Here is a 21,718-nt window from a genome sequence, read left to right as displayed (position 1 = left end):
ACAGCACTGATATGTATTGTTTTTCTGGCTGCAAGTCTGAAAATACAAATCTTGTCAGCCAAAGAGCAATAGGTCGGGTTTTTCAAGCTGAGGAATGTGCAGATGTTTTTGCCATGCTGTACTATGCATACAAAACCAATCAGTTACCTGGCTGGCCATGTTCAGGCCCAAGATTGGCTATACTACATCCAGAAAATGCCTCCCATGTTTCTATCTGGGTAGCAGCATGTGTATTATTTATAGACGTATGCATACAATCAACTTTGAAAATCATGTGCAGTTGCAATGTTAACTGCTTTAGGTGTAAAACATGTCCCTATGTTATCAACTGTAGATAATGTGAATGGGTTATGTGTGTTTTGTATTTTTTCTACCTATTTTTCTAGCATAATTGTGAAAAAATTTTTAATTAACCACTATTTTTAAAAATAATGTATATTCAAAGTGCATCTCTAGCTATAAGCAGAAGGAAAACACTGTATATGAACAAATTTCATTTTTGCCAACTGTGGCCTTTGCATTTCCAGGGAAGCAAGAGAATAGAAACTTGCATAATCAGCTTCTTAGTGTTGTTCTTCTAAAACAAAATAGTTCTTTTAGCAGGTGACCTTCAATTTTGTAATGTGATTCTGGAAGATGTTGAGCAGATATGACATCTGTAGACTTGGATGTTAAAGTGCTCAACAGTTCTTAAGATTATGTGGTGAGCTGCTGTTCTTCCTATTGTTATAAAAGCTTGTGTTGTGATAACTATTTTCTACCCAGCAAGAGTCTGAGGCACCTCCTTCCACGGGCTCCTTTTAGGTTGGATGGTCTTTCAGCAGAAAAATATCTATGAAGAATTCCTTGAGGTTGGAGCAGATGGACAAAGTCCTTCAAGGTTTTCTGCCAGAATGTAAAGCAAAGAGCTTCAGGTTAACTTGTATTAACTTCTGCTGCCAGCATCCTACAGAGTGCTTGAATGATCCTTTAATTGAGCTTATGGTATTCTCTTTGTCTTGAAACGCATGATGTAATACTGAAGCAGTCTTATCACAATGCCATTTACAACGTACTCTGTATTTGCCATACAGAATTTACTATATGGTGAAATGGCCTTATTTTCAAGAGAGAAATCTTTGTGGATGTTTAAAGCAATCTGCTGATTTTTGCATCTCTGCTATTTCATGGGAGATGGAGGGTGCAGGACCCTCCACTGTTAACTTCTGAGAACACTAAAAGGGAAGACAGACCAGAGGTTGCACTGATGTTTATGACTGGCTGTTATCAACTGACCTGCAAAACCAGTGGGGTGTGGATAGGTGTGCTAGGATGCTCAGCTCTCATCAAGCTTGTTAAGAGCAATGGCATCTCTAGCATGGGTTGTGAGAGACAGGTACTATGCAAGGAGACATTAACGTTACTTAGTCTTCACAACTTTGGCTTCGTTGTCCAAAGGATACTGAACAGTTGTCTTATTTCTTTAATGTTCGGTAGTTTTGTACTGCAGAGACAACGTCATGGTACCTAAGTATTACAGGCACTACAGCACATATGGCATGATCAGAATGCAACATTTGCTAAGCAAAATACAGGTTTGCATTTCCGTCAATTGAATGTTTTTCAGACTTGTATTTTATTAAGTAATTAAATCTTGTAATGCCGCATAACACATGGTGATTGCACCATAATTTGTTGTAACCAGTTTCTGGAGGTGTGCACTTTAATTTCTTTTTTGACTATTAAAAATAAATAAAACATACTGATACTCCTCTGATCAAGAGTAAGTTTTAGGCAGCAATATCAATTAGGCTTTAATGTGTTTTCCAAATCAACAATAACACAGAGTACCATCTACAAGAAGGTAACAGTTCTCAATTAATCATCATGAAAGCTGAAAAGATTTGTTTCACGCTTTAAAACATACAGAAATACTTTTGGAGAGCTTTAGGAGAATCATGTACAAAACTTGAAATAATGTACCCATTATATCAAGGGGCCATAGTAAAATAAAATTAAAAAATTAAGTCAGGCTTTTTTTGTATCTCTGTACAGTGATAACGCAGTACAAATTATAAACTATTTTGTAATTCTGTAAAATAAAGAAATAGTTTGTAAAGGAGGAATCAAGAACAGTTTAAACTAAAAGTAGTGGCTTAGGAGTATTTTAATACTGCATTTTAGTTTCTATAGCTTGGAATAAACACTAAAGCAATGCTAAAAAGTTTAGAGCTTTATTTATAAAAATTCACTCTGTCCTTCAGATTGTTTCATCGTTCCTTTGAAGTCTCTTACGTTATATTTTCAGGTTGCAATCAACAAATAGATCAAAGTAATCTACCCAAAATTTGTGTGTGCCAAAGTAGCACTCTTCATTAAATTTTGTAATGACATATTGGCCATTTGCAATCTTAAGTGCCTTGAATGTGACAAGGTGTATTGTGAATTGCTGCTGCAATGCTAAAGTGATTCGACTATCTGCCTACCTGTCAAGGAGCTGAGAGCATCTCTTTTTGTTAGATACATTTATTGAATCAAGTACATAAATGGTGAGGATATATATAGCAAAACATGGAAATCAGGCAGCGAATAAGTGGCATATTATTTTATGTATTCCTCTTTGCCATCCAGTATTTCATGTTGAAAAAGCTTTTACACATTGAAAATGCCAATGGATGAAGTGAATGGAAATGCTTTTTAAATGGAGAGCCATTGCAAATTAAACATTTTGTTCTTTAGATGTATTTACAGAGGGAAGTGCCAGAGCAGGGCATTATAGCCTCCTATTTGTAAGGTAGTATGTACTTGTCACAATGTTAAGAGGTGGATTCCTTCCCGCCTGTAGCTACCTTGCTTGCAAGCACAGAGTCTGTATAAGATCCTACAGTTACATATAATGCCCTATATATCTATATTTATTTATTCATGTCACAGTCAAAAAGTAAATAATTCTGACCTTCAATAATTAATCTTCAAGGGCTAGATTTCAGTGATATTTGCAGTTCTTGGGCAAAACATTTCCCACTTGAAAGAACAGTAATGGGTCATCACAAAGATTCAATAGCAGTGGCGGTAAGTTTCTCTTAACAGAGAAAAAATGCAAACCAAAGTGTAGTTCTTCATTAATGCTGCAGTATAGTAGTCAATGTCTTTCTCATTTATTTTTGTTTGTTTTACTTTACGCTTTAAGCAAGTTCTCTGTGACAAATCCCAATGTCTGTGCATCTTCATGATGGGGGGGGAGGAGAGCAATTTTCTGTACTAGGTTGTTATGCCAGGGAAGGGGGAATGGAAGAAATTCCAAAGATAAATGGGCTCAATCGTCTTATTTAATGTTCCTGCATGCCTGAGAGCGTCTGCTTCTTTTTCTGATTCCTGTGTTGCCTTGCTAGGAACATTCACTGCCTTAAAGATGTGCTGCTATGGAGGCCAGGCTTTGTATCAGTAACACACTTCTGCAGAAGTTTATTGTGAATGAGGCTATTCTGTACGTACACAAGCGGGTAAATCCCAGGTGTGTTAACAGAGTCTGTCAATGTCCTTTCTGCTTGTGCAGGCTTAAAATGTTGTAAATGAAGGCAGCATTTATTTGCTCCATTTGTTAATGATGACCATGTCCAGTTGAACTAGACCATCACTTTCAGTGTAGTGTTTATGAATGAATTCAGTGGATGTTCCAGAGTTGTATGAAAAGCTCTTGTGCTGCCTATTATCATCTCATTTTATCTATATACGGTTTACACTATTATTTTTGATATGTTGGTGCCAACCACGTGTTCTAGTAATTGTCAATGCATGGCAATTAAATTGAAGACAAAGGTGTGTACAGTGGTTGTAACTGTTTTAGGAAATAAAGTCACTGCACATGCAACTTGATAACGATTTTTCTTTTATTTCTTTAATCTGGTTTCCATTTCAGTGAAGGGATGGGACTCTTTTTTGCAGGTAGAGCAAAGAGAGAGATAACAAACTGATCTTTGGCATTTCAGTTCTTCTGTTTGTCCACATTTCTTTCTAGGAGATGCTTGCTCTGAATAATTAATTTAAAGTTTTTCTTTCTCATTTAACCATGGCCCGCAACTGCAATCAGCATACCCTTCTGGCTACACCTTTCACTGGCTGCAGGAGGGAAGGGGGTAAATGGCTCTGCAGAGCTTTCATTTGTCGTTGTGACCTAAATGAAAAAATCTGGATTGAGCCATTAATCACTGGTGAATGTGTCCAATGGGTCTCCCTAGTACGCCCCTTGCGCACGCACACACACACACGCACACACACATCTAATAGGCTCCGGAGTTGCCTGTGGAAAAACACATCGTTAAAATTAAATAATTGCATTCCAAATTGTCTGTCTGCTGCCCACACAGCTCCTTCCACTTAGCTGACAGCTTTATAAGGGCTTCAGAAGTTAAGAATAATTTTTGCTAGATATGAAATAAGTGACCCCCTATAAGCAGTATGGATGAGGCAATCACAGAGTGTCATGTTGAATGGCATTATGCTGGCATTGATTTTTTTTTTTTTTTTTTTTAATGCTAAATCCTTCTGTAGAATTCGAGCACGCTATAGATGCTGCTATTTCTGCCCTCTGAACCACTTTAAACTGCTAATTTCAGCACAGACTTTAAATTTAAGATGCCTTGCTTTAAAACATGTTTAACCTTGGTTTCTATAAAACTGAGCATCCCTGCCGGCGGCTTCAGGAAAACTTCTACTGACACTCCCTGCTATGTTTGAAAGGAGAATGCAGTCCCACCACTTCCAATATTTTAATGCCACAAGACCAAAAGAAAAAAGAAAAACAAGTTCTTTACATATGGACAGACCCCTGCTGTGTCTTCTTTTACATCCTGTGTCAATAGAAATTTTGTTCAGCTTTGGCCCTGCGGACAGACAGATGGCTGGTGGCAGTTATTACTTGGGCAAGAAACATGAAGGAGTTGTTCTCAAGCAAAACGCGTGCACATGTGTGAGTGTGTATCGTGTGCTCTGTGGGTTTCTGGTATGGTGGAAGTCTGTGAATGTTTCCATGACTGGCGAGTAGGAGCTCAGTCCAGGGCCAGCAGCGGCTGGGTGTTCTCGCTTTCCCCCAGGTCCTCGTGTTTCAGCATGCCGGCTTCCACCACCGACTGGGACCTGAAAGCAAGAACAGGCACATGCCAGTGAGGGCTGCTGCAGAACAATTACTGGGATCCTTTTGCTTCATTTTGTGATTTTTGCTCCTGTTCATTTTCACCTTTATCACCTTTTATTTATTTATTCTGGTCTATATAAACTATTTGAGACACATTCTTTTAAATATGAATAGGGAAGTGACTCCTTATTTATTTCAAATGCATTCAAAATATTTAGTGCATAGCTACTATGTTGAATCCATAAAAAAAATAATTAAATCCATTAAAAGTCTGATCCTGAGAAACCATGGGATCTGTTAGCACTTAATGTCCTCCTAGGCAACATAGCTTCTGCTACTGCTTACTGGATTACTTTGCACGAAAAAAATAATGTATACAAGTGCTTGCAGGAATGAGTCTCAGCTCATGCTTGTGACAGGCCTGGTGACTGGCAAGTAGATAAATCACATTTTACTGATGGAGGTGCCTAAGGGACAGAACTTCCCTGAGTTATCCAAGACCAATGAAGAAACCAGACTTAATGTGACATCAAGGGAGCTTCTGCTGTGCTGCCCATTCCTGCCATTTATCTTTATCTCCTTGTCTACACCCTTGAAGGAGAACCTTGTTCAGGGATAGTCCATTTTAAATTCATTTCTGTCTTCAAGGTGGGAAACATAGCTTGTCCTTTGCTTTTAATGGGCAAAAAGAAGCAGAATAAATGAGTAAGAAAGTGAAGTATTGGGATTTCTGGCAGTGACAAAAGCTGAATGGGTTTAGCTTAATGGGAAAATTCAAGAGGATTTCATTTTCTGAGGTCTGTGTGCTCCAGTGTTTGCCCACTGAGCTATGATGGGAGAAACTGATGAGTGTGTTACAGAGATTCATTATCCTCTGTTTCCTATGTTTTGGGCTAGGAGTTGCCTCTCAGTGTGAAGCTGGAAATGAGTTTTAGAGTAAAATCACTTTCTGTACAGAGAACTTTTAAAAGGGAACTTTTTCAAAGGTAGCAGGAGCAAGCATTTGCATGTTGCATGATATCATTTTAAAGAGCCAGTTTTCTCATGGATACCTTTTAGAGTTAGGGGTAACTCTCATTACCTGCAGGATACGTTTGTAGTACCCAGTTGCTCATTATGGTAAACTCAGTTTAGGCCTTAGCTGTTTTATGCAATTAGAAATCTCTTCTCTTTTGATAAGAATCACTAATAAATTGCATCCTGTGGTACTGCAGCGCTTGATCAAGACTCAATAGTGTGACTGTGAATAACTTGTAAGATTATTTTCTTATTCATATGCCTGAAGCTTTCATTAAAGCATAATAAAATTTTTTCATTAAAAAAAAAAAAATCTCCAGAGAGAAATAACAAAAACTGGATGCTCAATGGGAAGATTTTATGCCAAATTTTTCAAAACAAGTGTTTGCCCAAATGTTTTCACTGTGTATTTTTTACAGTAATGTGACATGTATAATGTTTATGACTGCATTTTAATATAGAAAAGCAGCTGATTCAAGAGATTATGCAAAATGGCAATTTACATATTTCTAGTATGTGGCAGCAAGAACTGTGCATGTGACTTTGATACAGAATGGATTCAAAGCACAAGTTTTTTGTTCTCTTTTCTGGAGTATCAAGTTAAATTATTATTAAATAGTACCTAATTAATACTTGTTGCCAATGTTTTGTTTGTGGCTGATCTACTGCCCTAAAATGAGTATAAAAAGTTACATATTTTTGCAGCGTTTTCCAGCATACAGTGGAAAGTTTCTGCCCTGAGTCAAACACAAAAAAAAATCTCTCAAATCTACCTTGCATGACCACTGCTGGTTATCTCTGCTCTCAACTCATTACACACAAAAAAATATTGCATCTGTACCAGCAAGATACCAGTTTCCTCCTTGCACTGGTGCTCGGATGTGTGCCAGCTTGGGAGCAATGCAATTCCAAGCTCTGTATGTAGGTCCCAAACTGCTCCTTTTCACACAAGAGCCACACTAGCTGGAGCATTTAGCTCCAGCTAAATGCAGCCCACCTGACCCACACATTCAAGACACTGAATGATTCAAGTGCTATGCTCAGCCCTTCAATATGAAGAGGAATCCAACTGAGGCATTAGTATATGCCAAACTCTGAAACAGAAGAAATGCCTCTTTTTCTCTAGAAGCTGCTTAGCCCCATGTCTTAAAATAAGCCATTCAGACATCTCTCTGAAGTGCATGGTAATGACTGAAACAATCATCACTATTTTCTAAATCACCACAGCCTACTGTTGTGTTTAGATTTCCATTTTCCAAATGCATCAGTTTTTCATTTGCTGAAAAAATGTTTTGCTATAACTTCAATTTTAGGAAGAAAGAAATAAAATTACTCAATTCTCAACAAGATTCCAAACTACTTTTTAAAATGTCCTTTAGTTCTGGTGAATATTAACAGTACAGATACTCAGAAAAACATTTTGGCAATATGCATCAATGCAGCTCACAATCTAACGTAATAACTTGGTGTGAGAGAGATGGTTTACTGGTCTATATACCATCCTCCAATATATGTTCTATAACTATACTCAATGATAAAGAAATATGATTCATAATAGGCCAGTGATGCATAAAGCATTTTCAATTGACGAGTAATTACATTTTGCTGTGGAGATTAAGACAAATACTTTTTGAATAAATGTCCCCTATGTTTGTTTCATATTGCTTTTGTGTATCTAACATATGCCTTCAGGCCAAGGAACAAAGCAGTGGGCTACGTTTGTGCAAGTTTGCACAGCTCTTAGGGATTTTTGTATGTGGGCTCTAGTATTAAAGCTAGGACTTCTCTTTCAGAAGTACTCCTGCCCACTTTAACTGCATTACTATTTTTTTCCTCACTGCTGTAATTAAATAATTTATGGAAACAAAGCCTCCGTGTCCTTGTGCATAGTGGAATCCCACAAACAAAAGATCCTTGTGTTCTTCATACTCCAGTAGGTCAGGTAACTTTCACAGGCTGTGACCATAGGCTGTGACCTGTGATGGCCACACCAGGGACGTTCCTATAGGGGTTGCCTCGCTCAAATCTAACCTTGCACAATGTCTTCCAGTCTGCATCTTTCAGGCCAGTTGGCATTACACAATTTAGACTTTGAGTTGAGATCATATTAAAGCTCAGGAGTCATGCACTTTTAACTAAGTGAGTTGTTTTTTTTTTTTCCTTTTGATTTTAATCACATCTTTTGTGTAGTACTTCAATAGGGACACTCAAAGACAGCATAGAGTCCCACTGTCTTAAGGGCCTCATATAATTCATGTGTTACCTACATTCAAGCCCCTGTTATGAAGCATTTTTGTCTGTTGACATCAGGTGGAACAGCTTCCATGATTTCTCAGGCAATGTTTCCTAAGTCTTGTAGCAACCTCACACTATATTAAGTTTAATACTCACCTGAAATGTGGCATGAGTGCTGCAACTTTAGAATTATAAATGAATATATCTGAATTGAAGACTTTTCGTCTTTACTTCTTTCTCAACTAAATCATCCCAACAACCAGCCTGGATAATGCTTGGGATCTGGTTGAGTTAAAATTTAACACAAGAAGACAACTGTTTGTATCACATAGACAAGAGTCCTGGCCTGGCAGACCCTCTGCCCATCTTTAACACAATACATGCTGGAGACTTAGCTCCTGTTAAAATAGAACATAATTACCGTGGATGGGGAACTAAGTCTGAGGTAATTAATCACCACAAATAATTAATTGCCACAAAATTTCCTAGCCCAGTTTCACAGCCTAGCTAGCCTTCCTTGGGAGAGAAAAATTGAAATGGAAGCAGAAACAAATTCTCACTTCTGAAGCATAGATATCATCTGAGTGTGCTCCATTTAAAATGTCAATCAAAACCACCATGGTGTTTTTACTGTTCAGCAAGAATATTTGGAAGTCTGGAAAATCAACATTATCCAGCTGTTTTTCCAGCAGGTCAACCATATATTTTAAATGACAGCACTGCATGTTGGTATGTACCTCCATATCTAAGACAGCAGATGGCTTTATGCGTGTGGTCGTTTCAATGCAACTACCTCAAATTTAGTCAAAAAAAAAAAAAAAGCATAAAAAGACTGGATCAAGCTTTCTCGTTGCATTTGTTTCAGAAGGCTCTTGTCAGAGTACAGATGGAGCGAATCAATTCGCAACGATTGACGTCTGCTGGGTATTGCTTTTGTTTCCTATAAAAAAATAAAATCCTAAAACCCTGCACTGAGCTAATAATAATTGTCAGTGCATCGTTAGTTACTCACTGTAAAAGATAGCCTTCAGTTCTCTGATCCCTCATATTTTGTGCTTTCCATCACAGTAACACGGATGTGCTGCAGCCCACAGGAGCAAGGACATCCTACATTTGTGCTAGGCTTCGTTTGGAGGCTTTTGTAGAGGAAGAAGGAGGGTGGCATTCTTTTTCCCCAAGTGCAGGAGGCTTCAAACTCTCAGCATGACATACTGCAGCTGATAAATCAGATCATGTTGTGTGACTCTATTCATCTACCTCTCACCTCCCATCTGCTCACTTCCCTCTAATTCCCTTCCCATTTCACCAGCACCTCAGGGCTGTTCATCTCCCAATTATTCATTCCCTTTTCAGAACATAAGAAGGAGAAAACACTTAAAAAATAAAAATAAAAAATCACACCTAAGAATTTTCATATTGACAATGTCTGAGGGGTATTTCTTTCTCTGCCTTCCTCCCTCCCCATCAGACTGCAGAGGAGGGCCCAGCACCCCAGAGTATGCCTTGCAATGCACCACAAGGACTTGTCTTTATTAGGTGGGAAAAATTAATTTTCCCCACCATTACAGAAACAACGCAGGTGTGCAGACATAAAGGATTATAAAAGGTACTTTGTCAGCACTGAAAGCACTTAAAAATGAAATGCGTGGGGAAGGAAGACTTCTTGGAAGATGTGTGTGCTCCCACAGGTGGTACAGACTTAATCTTGCTCACAGCCCCATGCTTCGCCCTCAAGACAACAAAGCCGGGAGTCAATGTGTGTCACATACCTTGGAATTAGGGGGCCACTCCTTGGTCTTTCTTCATCTATCAGTATGGAAGTGCCTGATATAACCTAATCGTAAGCACTTCTGACTTCCTGTGTGAAGATCTTGCCCCAGCCACATGCTAAGTCCAGGGTAGGGAAATGTGTGGGTAGGAGTTTGTCTTCTCCATCTCTTTTCTCTGCTACATGACCCTTTCTCACTTTTTCTGTTTGTTTGTTTTCCTCATATAAAAGGAATCAGACCACCTGGTTCAGACATGAGCTCCTTATTCCTTAAGACCCCAAAGTACAACTTGTCACACACAGGAAAAGGTGGACCTGGTAGTGAGGCCTAATAAAGACAACGGGACAGCAGTAGTCAGCACCAATTTACAGCAGATTCAGCAAGAGCTGCCAAAAATACATGGAATATGATAGCCAAGCAAAAGAAATTTGACCAAATAATGAAGAAAATTTGCTCCTCACACTTTATGAATATTACACGCAAACCTCTCATGCTTTTCCTGTGCATCCCCAACCCCTTGCATACAAAACATGCTTCCTCGCCCAACAGTTTCTAGTGCTTTTACCCCCACCTCATGTTTCCGCCTGACTTTTCCTCCCACATCAGTGACCCCAGATGCCAGTATCCCAACCAGGTTTGCCACCAGATCTTAGTCTCTGCACTTCTGTGTACCAGCACCATGGAGGACGCAGTGCTGAGAGCACCTACTCCCACCCAGGCCAAGCCTCTCAAGTTTCATGTCCATAGTGAGAACACCACTGCAGAATGAAAGCGGCCTTGCTGAGGTGCTTTTTAGGCTGGAAAGCTGAGCACTGCAACAGAGGGAAAAGCCAAAATGTGGGCTGTGGGAGCAGCAGTCACTCAGCTAGGCATGTGGGGGTAATGCAACCATCTTGTTGTGACCCTGCTCCAGGAGCGTGTACTGTGCTTTCTCAGAGGGCTCTGTCCTCACTCAGTGCCCACGTAGACAGTGCAGAGCTAAGACGGCTATTTATTTTGCTTTCTTCTAGAGGTTCAGTGTGTGGCTCCATGACATATTTGCTGTCTATTATTCAAGCCCTGCTCTGAAGATAGACTTTGTTAATTACCTCCTGAGCATTTCCATGGAGTTCATCAACACAGCACTTGTGTGCCTCTTAAATGCTAATTCGTTTACTGCCATAGCACTGCAGTAAGGATTCTTTTAGTTTCCATTTCGCATGTGGAGGGCTTAAGTGAGTGAGATCAGGGTCCATGTGTTCCTGTAACACAGGGCACCTGTTTCCCAGTGCTGGCAGTCTGGTTTTCCACAGCACTTTAAGTGTCCAAAGCACACATCTCATTGACTGCAGTTGCAGGTTAGCACCAAGTACTTCTGGAAATTAGACCCCCAAGTCTATAGCTTGGCAGACTGGAAATCAGCAGTGTGTAATCTCACCATCTGTGCAAGGTTTGGTTTAAACAACTTGCCAAGCCGATGCAGGGGTTTGTGGAGAGTGAGTGAACAGCACCCACTGCTCCAGGACTGTGCCAAAGGACCACTCCTGGTCTTGGGAGGCCTCCCCCTGCGCATCCCCATTTTCTTGCCCACCATGGGTGCTTCCAAATCTGGCTGCCTCCAGTCCTCTATGCCTACCTCATCTTTCAGTCTGCCATCCCAGTGACCCCAGTTCTCAGCTGGGTTCACTGCTGAATCTTCATCTCTCGAGTTCTGCTGCCAGCAGCAGGGATGATGCAGCCTTGCAAACACAGGGTGCAGCCTGCTGACACCCAGCTGCATGTCTTGCTGCAGACAAAGTTGTGATTACAATCAAAGATCATAATTATAAAAGCCCTCTGTACCCCCTGGCCTGGACATGAGATGCACATTGTGGGCATTGAACCATCAAGCCAAGCTGAATAAGTTTATTTATTCTGGGAGGCCAAGCTAAAGCATGAGGCAATCCTTGGGGTCATTAAATGCTGAAATTAAATATGTTTCTACAGATCATGTGTGAATTGCTTTTTCAAAGGCTTGTAACTTAGCCAGATGTAGGTGGATTTTCACAGGGCAGCAAAAGATATAAGCAGTGTAAAACCATTTGTTTTATTAAGTGTCGTGTCTCTAATCTAAACTACTAAACTTTAGGTAAATTTATAGCCAGCTGAAGGCATAATTTACAATGCAATATTTTAGGCAGCCTGAACAGCAGTGGTTCTGCTGTTCCCACCTCCAGCCTGTGTTTGCACACCCTTATACTTTTCAGTGGCAACTGAGTGCTGCAAACAGATGAAAACCAAATTGTTGATGCCCTTGGGGTACAGCTGATTGCCTACCCTGTCCCAGGGAGTGCCCAGTACCTGTCTCTCCTGTCCTCGGGTTAGCTGTGGCTTCACCATTCTGACCTTCTGATCAGCCTCTGTCACTCCTGGCTCATGGTGGTATTTGGCACCGTTGCTCCTGCAGCTTCCTATGGCCAGCTAACATCCCACATCCACCAGCTCCCTTCCACTTCTTTCTGATGAATTAGCTGAAATCTTGTCAAAAGCTATAAAGCTGTTCAGCAGCTAATAATCTATGTTGCTAGATAGTGCATTCATTATGTGATATGCATGTCCCTGGGACACCTGCTTTACTATTAAGACATGACTCATTCATAATCTGCCTGTGGAGGAAGCATTTCCATAAAAGCATGCAGAAATTCTCTGTTGTTTGAAATAATTCATACTAAAACAGTGAATATAGATCTTGCACCATAGTTCATGTATATTGTAAGCAAATGTACTTGAACTGAAATCTTACATGGAGAATTTCCCCTTTTCCCCAGCAAACATGGAGCAGTCTGTCTCATCTACAAGCAGAGCAACCCAGGTGCCATCCATGGGCAGTGAGAAGCTTTCACACATTTTCATATGGATTTTTATTTGCTGGTATTTTACTGCTTCTGCAGTAAATTGGCGCTGACTGTGAACCAGCATAAACCATGACCCATAAAAGGAGAAACATATGGCGAAGGCACATTAAGGTCACACCAAGGATAACAACTAGAAAGGTCTGCCTTGCACTGCCCAGCTGGGCATACGGAGGAACCCTGTCTGAATAAATAAAAACCTTACATAAGTCACCCCCATAGATGGCCCCTTTTGGATCTAAAAATGTTCCAGCCAGCTTTAGTGTGTACCAGTGGTGGGACCCCTCTTCCTGGGAGCAGGGTCCTGGTTCTAAGAATGAACAATTAGTTTCAGCCAAAAGATTATTTGAAAATCTGTTCTTTTGAACCCCTCCCCCCCACACACATCAGGAGGCAATAACAACAAACTTTAATCTGTACTTTAAAATCCTTTCACTCTAATCTAGGGCATAAAAATCCACAACATTGTGGGGTAGAGCAATCCAATAGTTGTTTTAGCTGCATTTTGAAAATGCCTGTTACAGGGTCTTTTGATGAACCACAAGGCACTTCACTGAATCTGTAGGTTCTCAAGTTTCTACTTCATGGCAGGAAAAGTTAACAGTGCCTTGAAGCATAAATCATATAAATAATCATATATTTAATAATTAACGTGCTTGATTCTTGAGAAGTTTTACCCTACGTCTCAATTTCCTTAGTCTCTACTGAGATTGACTTGGTAAGCGTAATGTTCTTGCAGTCCAAGCTATCCTAAAAATAATTGTTAACTCCAAATTTGATTAAATATATCCTTAATTAAACTTGGATCAAATAGATTTGATTAAGCGGCACAGGTTGTTTGTTTGGAATATATGGGTAGCTGTTAGGTGAGATTTCCTTTCTCTGCAGGGCAATTTTAAATTGCACTAGGATTTCAGACCTGTTTGCACTGGCAGCAAATTAAAAGGGAGCACTCTTTGGATACCTGGGGGAACAGAGCAGGGACAGTCAGCTCCCAGACTGTGCTTGGTGACTGTGTGACAGAGCACGGTCTTCATCTCTGGGACCTAAAATTAAGTTCAGGGATCAAAAAGTGACCCAGATGCAGCTGAAGAGAGGCAGACCTTGCACAGAAAAGAAAGGGAAGCAACATGCTGCTGCAGGTTCCTTTCTTCTGCAGAACCCAGCTGTAACAGCAGGGTAATACTTGGGGAAAAAAATGAAATTCTTCAAAAAATTGAGTTCTTTAATATCACCCCCAGTCACTAAATCAATCTCTGCAATTGGGAATGCACGCTCACTGTGGTTAGGTGCCCACGTAGATAGAGGCATGCTTTTCCCACTTGGGCTGGCCAAAAGGATATGACCTATTGGCATAGTGATATGTTGAGAGGTCTTTACGTCCTTAACTGTTAGCCTTAACCACCCACACTAACTATCCATTAAGCTGCTCACACAGATAAAACCTCCAGCTGTTCCTCAAACCAACAGCTCATCAACAGAAGCCAGCATGGGCACTGCAGACAAATGCTCTGCTTTGGTGTTAGCTCCCTGTTGACTACATGAGCTCAAGGCTCCTTTCTGACCATCAGGGCTCACATGAGGTGTGGCCACAGCTGGAAGGGAGGTGATTTTCTTCCCCAGGCTCTGAATTTTCACACTGCTTACATTGCTCTCAAACTCCATGCTAGCTACTGGCAGGCTCGCTGTGTGGATACAGAGATGGTCCAAGGCAGAGAAGCATCTATTGCCATTGCTGCTCCCGTGATTGTGAAAGGGTTGTGGCAGAGCTCTGTCTGAACTGATTTTGCTACTACTGTACTAATACTAGTTTGCACATTTATTACTTTGCCCATTTCAAACTCAAACTTCATTGAGCTGAATCTTAACAAACAGATATATTCTGAATGGATTTTGTTATTGTTGCCTTCTTTTTTTTTTTTTTTTTTTTTTTTTCCCCATCTGCTCATACTGTACTAGGATTCTGGGACTTTTCTCAGGGTGTGAGATAATTTCTGCAGATGGGAGTGCGATTTCCACCGTTTTGATTTTTCCCCAGTGGAGCTTCATGTTCAGAGCTTTCCCACTGGTGGGAAAAAAATGACAATTGCACTGGTTTTGATTAAAGATTTTCCATATTACAAAAACTTCTCAAACCACACAATTTTCAAGACCATGTTGCTAGCTAGAGTCAGTAGCAGTTTTTTTTCTAGGAGGTTCTTCAGGGCTTTCACTGTCTACAAAGACTCCATTCTCTGAAGCAATGAAAGACTTTTTTAAGAACAAATCTTGTGCAATTTTGAGTCACAGGGAGAAAATACACTTGCCTGTGGTTTGAGAGAAAGTAACATTCCCATCTCATTGCTGCTAAAAGGAGCAGACACTGGACACTAATGAGACTTTGAGGGGGCAAATCCAGTCTCCTGTGACCTCTGACAACCACTTCACATGAGATCTTTAGCTCATGCATTAGCTAGGTTGTCATATCACAGGCTCAGAGTTTCATTAACTCACTTCTGTGAAGGCAAGCAAACCCCCTCCTCTAATTTCTGGCCAAAGTGTACTTGGTCATCTTATTCCCACTTGATCTCATGCCTAAATTGTCCTCGCCTTTCAGTAGCTGTTCTTTCTTGCTAGTTTTTGTTCCCTCCTGTATTTGTACATGCACAGGCACGTATGTACCTGCTCCAGTCCTATTGCCTCTTACTGCTGCTTGGTGCTGTGTGTTCTCCTTGTCTGCATGTTGATAGACTTTATTTTAGCTTTCAGGTCATACATTCAGGTTGGTATCACTTACATCTAGAAAAATGCTCCTTTTTGCCCCACTCTGCATTCGTTTTCTAACATAAATTAAATAGCTACTAAGTATTTCACTCAGTTCTCTGCTTCTATTTCTGGGAATTTGTCTTCCAGATCTCTAATTTCTACTTTGAGTTTTCAGCATCTCTGACATTAGAGTTGCTAGGCACTATATTTGGAGTAGATTGTGCTCAGGGTGAGACTCTCTTTAGGTGTAGGACACCTTTAGCAGTCTCTAAGAGAGGTCCTGTTACCCATTTTTGCCACACACCACAGTTAGCAATTTTCTGGTTCAGAATTTAGTTCAAATAAGAGCTAAATGTCATAGAGGCATTTCTTTGGGGCCACAGTGCAAGAGTCCAGGCTCTGTTGATAGCATTGGGGCTCTAAGACTGAAAAAATAAACCTTTAACACAACAATGGCCCAGTGGCATCTCTAGGACATGCTCATATCTCTTTCCAGCAAGAGAATCCTGATCCAGCAGGTGCCAGCAGAGCCTGAGACAGGAGGGAGGGATGGAGAAAATGTTGGTGCCACTCAGCATCTTGCCACTCGGTGCACTGGCAGAGGAATAACTACTCTCCATGCCATCCCATGCAGCTAGCTGCTGGGTTCTTGGAGGGCTTCCTCGGGTGAAACATCTCCATTGATATCTGGGACATCAGACAGAAGACCCTCAGTTGTTCAGTAAGGCTTGTCAACCTAAAGTTACAGAAAACCAAGAAGGCTCAGTCTTCATATACTTACCCCTTTTGGAGGAACATGGGTGCTAAAGAAAGGGTCAGCCTCTTTTTTGTTGTTAAACCCAACATTTCAGTACAGAAATGCTTGCAAAATTACCATTTTTACTCAAGAGCTTAAAGATTTATATGGTGCATGTGAAGGAGGGGAAAGAATTTTAATGGAAGTGTGAAATTGCTCTAATAAGGGAAAAACTGATAGGGCAATTGAGAGGGAATTATGTTTGAGATGAAGACTAATGTTAGGAGACCACCTATGGCTCATGTAAAGCTCCCAGGAATCTCAGCCATAGCCCAAGACTCTCATTCTGTTAAAGCTGTGTGAACCTAAAGAGCCAGGGGGGATGTATATAGAAAAGTAATGCTGGTAGAAGTCTGCAGACCTGTTACCAGGCCTTTGATATAAATCTGATCTAATAAATCTAATAAAGCATGCAATTATGCTTCTTTAGTGTAAGCTTTTACCTTAAGTTAGGCCAAAAAGTAATTTCAGGGGAAGAAGAATTGAGGCAAATACTCATAGGAGGAAATCCATAGAAGTAGTGAACTTTTCACCTCCAACAGCTAGAAATGACCATGGGGTAGAAGATCAGATGGTTCACTTAACTGCCGAGTAACGAAATTAGGCTAAAAGTTAGATCTAGTCTGCCCAGAGGCAACGTGACAAATTAGATTCATCCACTCACCATATTTGTATTAATGCACTTTTGTATCGTGAACAGATTATAAGAGAAGGCTTTGCCCCAAGGCAGGGTTTTCTGGCACCGCACTCATTTTCAAGCTGAGGTTCTCCCCTGAGGGCACCACGAGACCCTCACTTCTTAGCAGCTTAGGATCTGATCCTCAGCAAAGATTTACCACTAACCTGTGAACAGCTCTTAGCACTTTAAAGCTTAAATAATTATAATAATGCTAATAACAGATTTATTTCTGTAAGGTTACAAGAACTGTAAAATCTTGTGATATATTTTAATAGTAGTGTAATATTTAGTTAGCATCTTTCTAAAGTCATATAGTGTGTGTTCCATTGCTAATATTAAAAAAAAAAAATGTCAATACTTTCAAAAAATAAATAAATAGTTGTTTAAAAATGAATTCTCAGTGACATGCTCTGTAAACTCATCCTGGGTCCCAGTCCTGGCTGGGAGTCTGAAGGGAGACCTGTGGACTGGCCACCTCTCTTCATGCTGTGGCTGCAACCCTGCAAAAGGGTTGTAGCCCAGGAGAGGTGGGACACCCAGCACTTCATGTCCATTCCTAAATGTGAGGTTTTTTCCACACGAGACTTCGCGTTGCAGCTGCAGCGGCGTGGCATCCCTCTAACCTGGGAGGGAGCTGCACATCGAGAACTCATTGCTTTTCCCTCTGACGATGAAAGACTTTTAAAATTAATTGCATGACATTCTGGCTTGTCTGTGTTGTCAGCTTTGATTTTGCTGTGACAAAATGATGGCCGCTGCCTGTCACAGGGAGTGACACCCCATCTGTGAGCACCGCACTCATCAAGTGGCAGCAGCGAGTTAAAGCCTGGCTGCGATCTGCATTGAAAGCAGTTTCGCGGAGCGCCGCGTGGAGGGAGAGGCAACTGTGGACGTTGTCCTCTTGCAGAGGAGCCCGGCCATCGGCCATTGCTTGCTCCTTCCCAGGGGACAGCTGGTGGCAGCCCTGCTGTGGCACTCTCACGGCCACAAGCCCCAGCGATCTTCACTGGGCAGCCAACGCTGCTCACCCCGTCACTGCAATTAGCACAAATTACCCGGGGCTGTATTTTCCAGAGCTGCCATGTTGAGCATTCAGCGCACACCCACCAGATCTAAAAGCAGCGATGTTAAAAGAGCAGCCTCGCTGCACCGGCAGGGCTGGAGGGGGAAGGTGGGAGCAGGAACAGCAGTACGAGTCGAGCTCGGCTTTCCTTTAGAGGGCAGTGGTGCTCATTGTACAAGGACTGCATTTACAACGAGGCGAAATGTTACCAGCCGGGGTCAGCGGGCACCGAAGCAACAGCAACTCGCAGAAAACGGCACCCAAGTGCTGCCGGCTGCACGGTGCTGTGCAGGAGAGCGTTTTGCTGTGATACACTCCGTGGACTGCTCTGCGCAGGGGCTCATTAGTTTCCCCTTGTTTTTGTTCGCACTAATCAGCAATCAGACAAGTAATTACGGTTCCACAGAGTGGCTTCCTTTCTCCTGCCACGTCAAGAGCTCAGCCCAGGGTGAAGCGCTCCCGACTGTCAATATTTGCCAATTCATCTGCAGCCCCTTTCTGAGCCAGACAAGCCCTTCCCACCTGATTTACACCCAACCTCTAAGGCAAGCCAAAACCCAGGCGATTTCTGAAGCTGCACTAACCTTTTCATGGGTTTGGGTGAGGCCTCCCGCTCCAGGTTGGAGGATGTGTGCTTCACGTGCATGGCGTTGTAGGAAGTGTGGGTGTACTCGTTCTCGTCACTGTAGTCGGGGCCCAGCAGCGTTCGAGCCCACGTCCCCATGTCGTATGGAGGAAGGGTCCCCCCAAATTCAGAGGGCAGGCATTCAGGGTGTATTAGCTGGTGAAGGCTGTTCAGATTGTTGCCATGAAGAAAGATCTTTAAGAAATAAAAATAAAGTTCATAGTTATCATCTCTTCTTTGCTTCAGTAAGTACGGTGATAACGGCACTAGTGAAACATGGGGTGTCATTACTTGACACCACAGTTTCAGGCAGGGGCTTCTGGAGCACCCAGTGCTCATTGGGAGGAGAGGGATCAGCTTTTGTACATGTAGCCAAAGAGTTAGGCTGACACCATAAACACTTGTGAAAAGCCTGATTTGATTGCTTTTGGAACAGCACTGTCATTTTCTTAAGTACCAGAGTGGGGAAAGTGCAAGTTGGGAATAATAACCACCTATTGTTACCGTGAGAGGAGAGAACCTTGTACAAAAGCAGTGGGAAGAACAGGGAGACAGCGGGGCTTACTGAAAGAAAATGTGAAGAATAGGTCCTTAGCTTTTGAGGGGTAACCCAGCCCTGTACCCGGGGACTGATGTTTCACAGCGTGAGGCCACTTTGTGCTGCTTTAGCAACATGGGGCTCTCTGGTCCCTCTTTGCTTTCTGACTGTCATTACCCATATCCTCTGTCAGACACAACCCAGGGCAGGGAATGGGACCGTCTGAAAGACGATCCAGTGGAGGTTTCATGAGCTTCATGGACAAACAGGTAATGTGACTGCAGGACAACAGTTCATATGGGTTTCAGTGGGGAAGACCTGCTTTTTCTGCAGCTTGAGCAAACAGGCTACAGGCAGGGACATTTTTGGTGCAAATAAGTGAGTTAGCATCATGTGAAAAAAGTCAAATTGCTAAAAAAGCAAAATGGGAATGTTTACTCCCACAAAAAGTATTAAAGTGTTGAGCAGAAGTTTCCCCCTCTGCAGATGGCTCTAGCCAGGCCTGATAATCCCTCTATCTCACCTCTATCCCTGAGCATGTCCCCTTAGAAAGGATCTACGCTTTGTTAGTGATAACAACTCTTTGGTCTCTTGTTATCGATCCAACCCAGATCATTGAAAACTGTAAGTCTTGGTAACAGCTGCTGTTCTTTGCTGCCATATGAAAAATGCAGAGGAAAAGCAGGGGACTGCTCCTTTCCTCTGGACCTCCAGCCTCCCACCTCCACCAGCCCCTTCTAATTACCCTTTTCCTTGTCTTGTCTTTGAGGAATGGTTTGATTAGCGTGTACAGGGCATGGATGTACCAGGGCTGGTTGACAAAATGGACTCCTCCAAAGCGGGCAGGAAAGCTGTCCTACAGAAAGAAAGAAATGGAAGCCAGTTAATAGATGCAGTGCTTTAGCCAGGCAGTCAATAGGATGAAAGTTAGAGGAAGAAGTCTGTCTCTCTCCATCTGCAACAGCAACCGAGTGCTGGGCTTGCTGGGAGGGGGCAGGAGGGAGATGGGAAGAGGAAGAAGCCCAGAAACATTTGCATCAGTTTCTGCTCTTAGCAGACAGTCCTTTCTCCCTTCCACACGCTACCGCATCAATTGCTGATGATTTAAAGCAGGCTCTCCAGACGCTTTGCCTGAACGCTTTTTTCACTCCATCAGGGCATCCATCCGACTTTGCTGGGATGGGAAGCGAGGCTGGGCTGATGAGCGCGGCTCCCTCGAGGGGGAAGCTTTCTAATTTCTCATTGTGGTGTGCAAGGCGAGCCCCCGGTTCCCACGCACAGTGCTGCACGCAGCTCACCTCTTCACCCTGCTGCCTCCCCGCCTCCCTCCTGCTAAAATCATCATTACAATGGCTGACCTTTCGGGGTGAGCGCACAGCGTACTCCAGGGAGGAGGATGGGTGGGAAAGGCTGATAAGTGGAGGTGTAGCGGGAGCGCACCACGACGGCTCCATGGAAACTGGCAGAGCCGAGCGCTGGCTGCGAGGCTGTGCACAAACCCCCTCTTGCATTAAGATGCAGGTGGCGTCCTGCCGGGGAGGTGTTTGCAGAAGCAGCTCGGGCGGCGTGGCACGCTTAATAGAAGAGGAGGTTGCTGGCGCGCCTTGAAAGGTTGCCGCGTATTGCGACAGGCGTTTTGTATCCATGCTCTCATCTAGCAAATGTCAGTCAGGGAAGAGCCTGGGGTCTTTGACTTGCATGAACAGCGGGACGGATGTCTGCTGCTCCTGTGTGCAAGCACGCTTCCAGAGAGAGGAGAGGTGCCTGGCTCTGCCCGGCGAAGAGAGGTCCTAACAGGGCCTTCCTCCTCCTGCTTGTGCTCCTAACCCCCACAGCTCAGCAGAGACAGGCAGAGCACAACCAGGTCTCTTCCTGCAGGGCTTTGGCTTCAGGCAGGTTCATTCCCCCACAATTAGTGCTGGGTGTCCCAGGGCTTTATCTTGGCTTTATCTGGAGCATCACAGACAGCACAGCTGGTGGGGGTATGAGGTAGATTTGTGACACAATATGGAAAATCCCCTTATACACCTGCTCAGTGTAGATTCTGCACAGCTTCAAGGTCAAATTATTTCACCAGTTTAGCACTCTGTAGTCACCCTACCATTTCCTGCCTATCACCCATAGTAGATACAAAGGACTACTTATATGCTTCGGGCACTGGCCATGGATTGCCCTAGCAGTCATACCAAAACATATCTTATTAATGTTTGTGAGGGACCACATGTGATACTCTTTTCTTTAGCAATACAGAAGTATAAACCTTGTACA

The 21,718-nt window shown here is 42.4% G+C and overlaps 1 protein-coding gene across 1 annotated transcript in view; it reads right to left on the bottom strand.

The window, feature by feature from the left end:
* Positions 1–4,735: 4,735 nt before the first annotated feature.
* The window catches only part of CLVS1 (clavesin 1), a 101,837-nt gene continuing 84,854 nt past the window's right edge, over positions 4,736–21,718 (bottom strand). The window contains exons 4-6 of the mRNA XM_084509281.1: positions 20,196–20,306; positions 18,872–19,107; positions 4,736–5,115 (exon numbers count right to left, since the gene is read on the bottom strand). Of these exons, the coding sequence (XP_084365407.1) occupies positions 5,028–5,115; positions 18,872–19,107; positions 20,196–20,306 (435 nt within the window). The 3' untranslated portion in view covers positions 4,736–5,027. The remainder of the gene's footprint in view (positions 5,116–18,871; positions 19,108–20,195; positions 20,307–21,718) is intronic.

This window comes from Aythya ferina (assembly GCF_964211825.1).
Source record: "Aythya ferina genome assembly, chromosome: 2".
Classification (NCBI taxonomy): Eukaryota; Metazoa; Chordata; class Aves; order Anseriformes; family Anatidae; genus Aythya; species Aythya ferina.
The sequence above is the reverse complement of the archived record's forward strand: the minus strand, read 5'-3'. Positions and strand labels throughout refer to the sequence as shown.